General features: G+C 38.1%; 1 protein-coding gene across 1 annotated transcript in view; it reads right to left on the minus strand.

Moving 5' to 3' along the window:
* Positions 1 to 240: 240 nt before the first annotated feature.
* The window catches only part of SLC9A9 (solute carrier family 9 member A9), a 172,557-nt gene continuing 162,063 nt past the window's right edge, over positions 241 to 10,734 (minus strand). The window contains exons 15-16 of the mRNA XM_005424684.2: positions 3,771 to 3,876; positions 241 to 3,284 (exon numbers count right to left, since the gene is read on the minus strand). Coding sequence (XP_005424741.1) covers positions 3,066 to 3,284; positions 3,771 to 3,876 — 325 coding nt within the window. The 3' untranslated portion in view covers positions 241 to 3,065. The remainder of the gene's footprint in view (positions 3,285 to 3,770; positions 3,877 to 10,734) is intronic.

Consider the following 10,734-nt stretch of genomic DNA (forward strand, 5'->3'; position numbering starts at 1 on the left):
CTTTCAAACTTAGCAAAATGCTTTTCATAGTTCTGTATAAAATGCTAGTTATTACTTTTGAAACCTGAAAGGTTTAGCAGTATTCCAGGTTTCCACCTTGCCTCACATTTTGGCCTTCATTCTGAATATGTAGTCACTACATTTTGGATAATATAGATTACATTTCTTTTTCCAAGCAGTGTTTTATTAGATTAAGTCAGATAGAAGGAAAAGCTTCACATTTATAATGAGTGACTTGCACATTCAGTCAAACACTGTGTGATATTGAGTAGTTTAAATCTCCAGTGTATAAACTGTAAATTACATTAAAGACCTCTCTTAACATTCATTACTCTGTTTAAACAGTCATGCAGAATTACTAGTTGTCAGTAATTTTTTCTTGAATACAAATATGTCATTTATTCTAATATTGTAACTCTCTTGAGCTGTGTGTCATGAAAAGAGTATCTTAAAATAGGGAAATGGTGAGTGTAATGGACAATTGAGATTTTTATTGCCATTCAGCAGAAGCTTCAGGTTTGCTTGCAGCTCATATTGCTAATTTTCCTAAAAGCCAATCATACTTTGGTTGCTGAGCATGATCCCAGATGATAAATATCCTTTCTGCTGGGACCACTGATTCAGCCTCTTTGGTAGTCTTAGCATAAAAATCTGACCTGTGAAATGTGAAGTATGGCTTGTCTGTCATAAGGGATGACTTTCTCTACCAAGTGAGGTAGCCCTTGAAGGCATAGGGCTAGAACAGTGTGAAAAGTATTTGTTGCAGACTTTTTTTATAAACAGAGAATTTCAGACCCCAGAGCTCTCCATTTATCATTGTACAAATGTGAGAAACCTGGACATAGGCACAATAAATAAATCAATCAGTAAACCCCTGTACAGTATGCTGCAGGTTGCATTTCAGAGTAGAATCTAAGAGCAAAACTATTGAAGAGCTTGTCATTTCCAGTTCATGTTGTAGTTGTGAAAAACAGCTTTGCATCTCTGTTATACTGCAGCACTTTATTGATTTCCAGTATAATCTAAGGACTGGAATCCGAGAAACTTGGTAAGCCTGGTGACATGCCCTCAGGACTTCAGAGGCTGAAACCAGAAACTGGCTGCTAAAGTCAGGGTGGTGTTAGCACGTACCCCAAGGGGTTCCTGCTGGGTTGCCACATTTTCACCTCACTCCAGTGTCTGCCTGCTTCTCCTTCCTCTGTTCTCTGCTGTCTCCCAGTACTTGGTGACAAAACCTTCCCTCCTTACCCATTCTCCATCCCTTCTTGCAAGCTGCTGCACGTTTTTTCCCAGCCCAGGCAGCTAAACAAAGCAAAGCATGGAGTTGGAAATTCAATAGTTCTTCTAAGAACTTATCATGCCTGAATATTATTTGTTTTAAACCACATGGGGATTAAGGCCCTTTGAAGATCCTTGATTAGAGTTTAGGAAAAAATGAAATGCTCGTTTAAACTTCTGATTTTTTGTAACAGTACATACAATTCCATTGTGTTCCAATTTATGCTTAAAATGGTTGTTCTAGAGTCACATATAGCCAGAAACTAACTACACTGGAAAAGAATGACTAAAACTTGATTATATTTGTGTTTTAGGTTTTATTTGTGGTGAAATTAAGACCTATTCATCTTTAGGACTATCAATAGAGACAGTTTGATTTTTATTCTTCTAGAAAAATTTCTTCTTGCCCGCTATATTTGTATACTAAGGATGATCTTCCTTAAAAACTCCTGATGTTTTGACTTTCTTAGTAGGAACATCATCATGCATATTTAGTTGAAACTTGTGCTGTGACAAAAGGTACATGCTCTAACAACAGAAGCCTGGCTCTGTCCCTGGTTTTGCACTGCTTAGCTCTGCCATGTGCCAAAGCTATCTTTGGCATATCTAGTATGATGTACTAATGCCTCATAGTATTTGACAGCCAGCTGTATGTATGGCTGAGCAGTTCGTTATCCATTTACTGTCTCTATGCAGAACAATGAAACTTTGATACCTCTCTCTTGTGTGGTGTGTGGCTTTTTTCCCACCCCCTTTCATTTCTAACCACCACAGTCCTCATTTCTAGTGTAACATTGAGTGCCCAGCATAAGAAGAGAGACAGACAAATTTATCCTTGGAGCAGGCAGTCTGAAGATGTAATTCTTTTGCAGAAATATTTGATTAGAAACAACTCTTCTTAAAGAGTAAAAAAAAAAGAAACATTTGAGTTCTTAAATCAAAGTATATGTTCAGAATGATCTTTCAAAACAAAAAACTCTTTTCCCCCATTTAAGCTTTGCGTGTTGCCAAGCTGTAAGGACAAATGCCTTTTGGAATAACTGTTGGTTTTAAGCAGTGGTTGTGCCCGTTCAGTGCTGACATGAAGGGTGTTTGTTGCTGATTTCATACACCTCCATGTCTCCTACTATCGGTTCATTTTGTGGCAGCCTAGAGAAACCCTCTGTGGACCAGGCTATAAGGTGCATTTAGAAAGAGAATATTAGGCTGGATGTCAGGACAAGTCTATACCGTGGGCATGAGGCTTTATCTATGAAGACTGAGGTGCTGCAAAGCATGTTTTAAGCATTTTCACATCACACACTCCTTGGACAAGGAATCTTCTGCTTCTTCCTTATAAATATACTACCTACTGAGTAGTTATGTGTGGATCTTGTCAGGATCAGCAGTAGAAAAGAGCTGTCATCGTGTGGCTATGAATGTTAGGAGGTTATTTCTCTCCATTTCAGCTTACTGAAGACTCAAAGCAATATTCCAAGGCCTGTGTACATGTGAGTGGCAGGTACAGCCAAGTGCTGAGACATTACTGCAGTGGATTTACAGTGGGCTGGTACTGCCCTATGCCTTTATCCTAAAAACTGATACAGTCGTAAAACCTGCATATGGTTGTAGTTATATGGATATGATAGCAAACTCCTTTCCTGGGAGGAGCAGGCAGTTAGTTGCTGAAATTGAAATTTTCTTTGATTTTTGTGCTTAGTACATTTTTTTTCTGACCTCTTGCTTTTATAACAGGATCTTTTGTTTCATTGTTTTCATCTTCTTTCTTGTGATTAATGTTACACTGCTCATGCCAATGAATTCTGGGGTTGACCTGCAGTGCGTTGAATTTGGAGTTTGTATCCTCCTAATCCTAGGTCTCCTTCCTGAATATCTTCCTTGCTTGTAGCCTGGGTAGAGGCTGTGCTGTCCTGTGCTGGCACTGCTATGTGAGCAGATGATTCATAGTTCTCAGTCAATTCATCATTGTTGATGATATAAACTGTGTCTCCATCCTTCAGTTGGTCCTGTATTGAAACAAAGGAAAAGATCTGTGGAAGAGAGGCTCTTGAGGGAGATTTCTGTTAAAGCTTAAATGAACAAGAACTCTGATGCAATTTCACTTTCATTTTGTTTCATTACATGCTTATTTTCTCAGGTGTTCATTTACCATCTTGCTGATTAAAGCCAATAGTTGGTTACCATGTTCTGCTCTCAACCTACCCTTCAGATGTTTTAGATAATTTCAGTGCTTAAATATTGCTGATGGGTAGCCAATACTTTCAGCATCTGGATGAATTATTTAGAATATATCACTCACATTTGAAGCTCACAATATTTAGTGGCCATTCATGAAAATGTACCTTGTTTTCTTCTTCACAACTGAAGAAAGTGTATAGTGCTTAGCATTAAAAGTAAAAAGTTTTAGAGAAGGGACTGTACTGAAGTGATCAATGCAAAGTGGCAGGTTTTGGCTAACACCTTGAAGAAAATGAACCAAGCTGGGTACTTACCCCATATGCCCTGGGGCTGGTCAGAATCCTGGCAACAGGGCTGCACCATTCCGGCAAGGTTGATGTGAGAGGTGGCCCAGCGTGGGTTAGGAGAGGCTTTAGATATCTGTGAGGTTTGTTAAAGGATATTTGCAATAGACACACTGGTGGCAACGTGCTGCTCTATTGCACTAAGAAATTTCATTTTAAAGCACAAAAAAAAATCACCTAACTAAACAGAAATATATAAAATACTATCTCTTTATCCCCCCCACCTCCCCCATTACTGCATACATTCACCTGTCATCAGTCTTGTTGAATGTTTTTCAGTAACAGGGAAAGAACAACCTGAAAACTCCCCCAAAATCCAAACCATTTAATGCTCAAAACCTGTCTTGAAAGGGTACCAGAATGGCTGAAGGGAATGTCGTGGCATACATAATGCAGCAGGAACTGAAACACAGGAAATGTATGCTAGATTGTCTCCTGATCAAATTGCATTAAAAAATCACACTTGGAGCAAGACACAGAGGAGTAAACAGGACAATTTAAGATTGTATTCTATCAACTAATTTATATAAGAACAGTAGCAAATGTTTTCTTAAATGCATATGTTTAGCCTTTTGTAAAATCAATATATTTCTTCAACTGACAGCATATTTCATCAAATATTAAATTCCTTTATCACTGGAGTGTAAGTAAGTTGTTCTCTGTAATACCTAGTCTTCAGCATTCAGTGCATTTCTTTTGCACTTCATACATCAACTCTACATAAAATGATGTAAGTTAGGAACAGGCTTTATGCTATTGTCTCATACCTGCCTTTCCAATCTTTTTTCCAGAAGTGCTTTATTGAGATAAAAAGAAAAACCTGTTCATCTTGAGCAATTACATCATCTGCATGTCTGTCAATAGCAGCTCTCCCATGAGTCCTTCAAGTTGCCTTATCTTCTCTGCCACTTTTACTCACAAAGTAATTTTCAGTATTCTTTGGGAAGCAGATCTGTCAGCTATTTTTGCTGCTAGGGAAAATTTACTTTATTGATTTGTCGTCCCACTTTCTCTCCCCTGCTCCTTCTCTTGCTTTCTTGCTTGTGCCATCTTCCCCAGTCTTTCTCCCTGCCTCCTTAAACAGGGAAGGAACAAATGTAATAATAGTGATTCAGGTTCTGCAGCAATATTGTAGAAATACTGAGGAAGGAGCACTGAGCCTTGGGCCTATCCACACCAGTGCTTCCTTTTCTTTCATTGTTTATGGTATCACTGCTTTACACATAAAGCACAAATTCTTTATCCTGAAGAGATGTAAAATATGCTTCTGATCTCAGTTAAAAATTGAGAGGCTAAATAATTTTGTCCTATGTACTACAGACATGGAAATTGTTTTATAGTGGTGTTTTTATGTTCACATTTTGTATTTATTTTTAAAAGTTAAGTTGCTTTCTGTTTATTTTTAAAAGTTAAGTCAGAAGATTGGGTGATTTTTTTCACCCAAGGTCATATACTGAGTTTGTGTGAAAAATTAATGAAGTCTACTTCAGAAAAGATGGTGAGATATTAATATAAATTCTTATCAGAACCATGATCAAGGTGAGAATCTCATGAGATCTAATTGTGTAGAGAAAGTTTAGATTTGTCTAACTTCTGTTAGAGTAAAATCAAGCCAAGCAATCTTTTCTGATCCATTCCCAATTTTATCTGAAACCTCCAAACTGTCAGGCTGTTAAGAGCTATTATTAAAAAGCAAAGTATGAAAGCCATTAATTAGAGTTGCTCTGTTTTCAGCACTTCAGAAAAACCTAATTAAAAGGCCAAAAATGGAAATAGAGGCCTCATTCTAGGTTTTTAATCTTTGGAAATATATGCTTTGTTATTACAAACAACCTGAATTGTTTGAACCGAGTTGTGAGACTGAGTGTAAAAATACAGGCTTGTAAGGGAAGTTGCATGTGATTATCCTGAGTTCTGTCTGCTCTGTCCTTTCATTCTTTTCCAGAATAAGTAATTGAAGATGAGTATTACTCTACCTTTCTTAATCCAGTGGTCTCTGAGCTAGACCTTACTTGTAAGCAGCCTTATAATTTCCTAATGGGCATTTATCCCACTCTGTAGAAATGAGTCCTGTTTTGCCCATGCTAGCACAGAGCCTCGACCACACAGAGCAGGAGGGGCTGTGTGCTGAAGCAGACAACCTGCCCAGCCACCACAGGAATCTTCAGTCCCTTGAGCCACTACTACTTTTAGCATAAGCTTTTGTCTGGTGTGTTTCACTGGCTGGCGTTTATGTATGTGGATATTCTGAAGTTGAGTGATTACTCCATTTTGCAACAGGTTCTCTAAATCCCCTTAATTTTGCATTTGCTCTGACACATTCATTGTGTGCTGTCCGTGCTTCTGCTCTGAAGCCTCTTGAGATGCAGTTTAAAGTGAATGCAATTTTCTTGTGCTTGTTGTGTTGATTCTGTAATAAATTATTTATCTTTGTTCCTTATTTAACTAGTTATTATTCAGCCCACTCAAGGAACTTAAATTGCACTGGCCTATTTTTCATTGTTTTAATAACCTATGCCATAAATGTTTCCTCTTTATAGTTGACACAGTTGCTTTATAGTATTACAGACATAATCACATCGTTTAAGGCAGCATAAAAGAGGAAGAAAAATCTGTGTGCAGTGCTGGCATTTCAAAAGCATATCAGATGTGGGTCCTACAGCATTTTAAGGCTGGCAAGAAGCCTTATCACACTCCAGCTGCTCTGGTTGCATCTCCAGGGAGATGTAATTTAAATAGCGTAATAGAAAAAGGTAGATGTTGCACTAAGGCTGCTTTAAAAATTTGGAAAAACGAAGTGCAAACCTCTTGGCATAACTGGGAAATCACAGTCAGACCAAATTTGTGCCTGCCCCATTCAGGGATGGGAGAAGAGAGCAGGGCAGAGCTGCTTTGCACTGCAGCCCTCCCTGGGCACGCAGCCCACCCCACGGCTGTGCCACACCACTGCCTGCATTAAAGAATGACATTAATATTGGAAAGGGGGTGACTGCTGAGCTCTGAAACTGGATTAAGGATGCCAGTGTAGGCACGTGCCGAGGATTTTAATCCATGTGTAATGCAGGAATGTTACCATGCCCTGCTTTTATAATCAAATACCCATTTTCCCATTGATCTCTGACTTCCACTCTCAGTTCACATACCCAAAATGTTTACCCTGGTTTGCCTCATTGCTGTTTGAAAGTGCCCAGGCAGTTTCAGTCTTGTCAGGCACAGTTCTCCCTTTCTGTCTCGCTGAAACCAGGCTTAATATCTATTTCCTTGGTCTTGGTTCGGCTTCTGTCTATTCTGAGTTTGACTGATCTGATGTCCTCTTTGCTCCAAGTGCAATGTATTTAAAAATAATCTAACAAAGATTTATCAGGAATCAAACCATGGAATTGTGATTTTTTTTTTTTTACCATTGTCTGAAACAAATATCTGTTATTAAAATCTTCCTCCTGTGTAGCTCTTGCTTCACAAAGATACAGGTAAGCTGAAAGAGCATTTTTAAGTGAGAAGTCCCAGGTAAATCTGAGGAGGAATGCTACTGCCATCAGCCATATTGCAGAATGTTTAGCTTTTCCATCATACAGAAAAACTGAAGATGTAAAGAAAAGTTGTGACTTAACACTAGGATGAACAATCAGAACCTAAAAATTTCTGTGACCACACTTTGTTTAATTGACATGTTCTTTCAGATTTTGAGGATGTTGGCAAAAATCACTATCTTTTTGATAAAATAGGATTAGCATGTTCAAATAGAGAAATATATTCTGCTAGAAATATTGTGGCTGTTTAGACTTGGACTTCAGAGTTCACTTTCCTTTTGTTGGAGGAGCAACAGTCCTAATCCTAGCTCTGCTATGAGAAATATCATAGGAAGAAAGAAATAACTTGTTGGGGGGGACACCTGCCCCCCAGGAAGCCAACTACAACAACACAGAAATTCAAACACCCCACCCACCCCCTCAACAAAGCAGCAGCTGTGGTCCTAGGTGGAAATACACATGGCAGCTCTGGAAAATCCTGCATTTGTCCCCAAAAGTGGTTTGCCTTTTGTCTCATCACATAATGGGGGCTCTGTAACTGAAGACAATCCTATCCTCCTCAAAGGAAAATATGCTCACACTTTATTTACTATTAAAAAGCACCAAAGTATAGGAATTCTTGTGCTACTAATCAAAATTACATAGAATATTTTTTCAGAGGATGTTTTCTTATATCAGACTGCTATAAGTGCACAATTGTTGCATATGTTGTTTGGTATTCTGCTGCTAGGTGCTATATTTCTGCTGCAGGCATGAGTCTCTAGAAGTTAATGTCACCACTCCCCAAATCCATCTTTGTGCAATGTTTTTAAGCTTTCTTGAGCTTTGCAGCTTTTTTGTTTTAGTGTCCTTTTGGTGAATATTTTAGAGTCTCAATTTATTTATGAGTTTTTAATACTACTTTTTGTTGTATTAATGAAGAAATATAATTAAGAAAGGTATGAAAGTAAAGATGTCACTTCTACTTTTTCAAGCTGTTTTCTGTAATAAAGAGAACTCACATTTTTCTCTTCATTAGAGTTCAGTTTGCATGTGTGTGGTTTTTTTTTTTTTTTTAAAGGATGATTTGGTATAAATTACGTGTTAGCCTAAAGAGCAAACATTTCCATTTTGGTAGTGTTTGACTGGAGCAGGCAAGCAATGAAACTTTTCTCTGGCTGAGCTGTGCACGTGGCTGGCTCCTGCTAGCAGCTGACTGAGATTGTTGGGGTGCTGCAGAGCACAGCCTGTGTGCAGGACTGAGCTGAGGAGACACAGAGACATCAGCAGCTCTGCAGGGCATGTGCAGCACAGTAAAAATGTGCCCCAGAGCAGAGGAGGGGTTTTAGGGGAGCTCTCCTCCTCGCTCTTGCAAGGAGGATGCTCTACATGCTCTTGTGTACCATGGAATTTGTAGAGGATGGGGAGTTATCACTATAGAATGATTGAGAAATTGGGTAATGGTTAGATGTAATTGTTAGAATAACAGATATTTGTTTGAAAAACCTGTGAGATCTATGGTGACTTAACGTGTAAAGATAATTTAATCTGCACTGTTGAGAAAGCTGAGGAGGAATCACTGAATCTGGTATAAATTATACTTTAATTTTAACTTATAGCTGTTACTAGCAAATTCTGTTATAGTTCTTTGTGACTTTTTAAAATCTTTCCAAGGAGTGGTTTAAGAAATTAAAGAGTCTGCTGCTTTTAGAACTTAAAATACTAAGCAATTGAGGACAAAAAGAATGATACTGTAGCTCTGCAAAGTCAAATCATCAGGTCTCTTTTTTTTTTAAAGATTCATTCTTTCTGTCTTTGTCTTTCTCATGTCTGAAAACAGGGAGAGGAATGAAAATCAGTATTAATAAGATCTGGTTCAATGTGTATTTATGGGAAAGTCTGTCTGACTTAAATTCCAGATCCAGATGTAATGTCAGACCCTAAGAATTAACTCTGTTTTTTTTTTGCAGAATAGGGCTAAAAATTTGCTGCTTTCAAGTTTGAAACTGGAAGCATTGCAGAGATGTGGGCAAAATGGAGGAAGTTAGTGGAACTGATCTTAGTCACATCTTTTTATATAAAAGTAGCTGCAGACTGAGAAGTGCCTTGTTCTCTTATGTGTGCTGAGTAAAATGTCTGGAGTATTTGCAGACCACAGTCTTAGTTGATAGCTCCCTGAGGCAGAGCAGAAAATCAAGACATCTTACTCAAGTTATTTGAAGTCTATTATATCCTGAATATAACGCCTCCACGTAAGTAAAAATCAGAGACCTAAATGGAAACCTGCTTATATAACTGATGAGTGGTAATGCAGCTACTCTTGGAAATGGAAGGATAGAGCATGCAAAGGATGGAAGAATACTCATATAGGATTAAAAAAGAATATATGAAGAGACAAATTAACATTAGAAAGAAGTTTGGAAAATGCAGGCTGTGTGAGGCAGATAAAGAATAGAAGAAAGGCTTTCCCTGCCATCAGTTGTATAGTAACGAGAAAATGTTACTTGTCTTTTTTCTCTTTTTCTGACCAAAAACTAGCAACTGCCCCTCAAAATAGCCCCCCAACCCCCCCCCCCCAAACAAAACAAGCACTACCACTCCCACCACCAAAACAAAACCACAAACAAATGATAAATACCAAAATACTTACAACCAACTAAACAGCACCACCAGAGATGCATAAGAGACAGCTACACACAGGGAATAGGTAAGGCTGCTGCACAAATCACACTAGTGTTCAGGACATGCATGGGACTTTTCTGAAAAATGTGTGTGATGTTAAGTTGGCATCATTGGTATCCCCTATTTTCAGACACCTTTCAGCAGCATATCAGGCAGACATCTAACCTGCCAGTCTTACTTTTTCATCAGCAAAGAGAAATGGCCAAATCCAAAACTGTTAATGCCAGCACTGAAGGAGTCAGTCATAATTGGAATGAATTGAGAATAGGATGAGTTTCTTTCCCTTTCTTGACTGTAAATCAGTCTAAACAATTCAATTAGATATAGATGCCTAATAATTAAGTAAGAAAAACTTGGTGAAATGAATCTCACTTCAGAACATGAGAATATAGAATTCCTAAGGCAAAATATAAGAAATCAAACACAATGTCCTCCATACCAAGGAAACTAGGAGTGTATAAAAGGCATCCATTTTCATGATTACATTAAATACATCTAGAAGAAAAAGATAAAAAGCACATAAATTTCTGTGTAATAAGTATGGCACCAAATGCCATAAAAAGTTTTAAGTTTTTGCCATCAGCAAAACCTTAAATGTTTAGCTAGTGAGAACCTGAGTGAACATGGGATTAATAAAAAGAAATTTGACCTCGGAAAATTTAAAAGGATTTCCTGGCATGTTTTAAAGCATAGAAATTTCTCAGGACGTTCCAAGACTGCTCTGCCTGTAGCTTGGCAATAGG

The sequence above is a fragment of the Geospiza fortis genome, unplaced genomic scaffold (genome assembly GCF_000277835.1).
Source record: "Geospiza fortis unplaced genomic scaffold, GeoFor_1.0 scaffold318, whole genome shotgun sequence".
Classification (NCBI taxonomy): Eukaryota; Metazoa; Chordata; class Aves; order Passeriformes; family Thraupidae; genus Geospiza; species Geospiza fortis.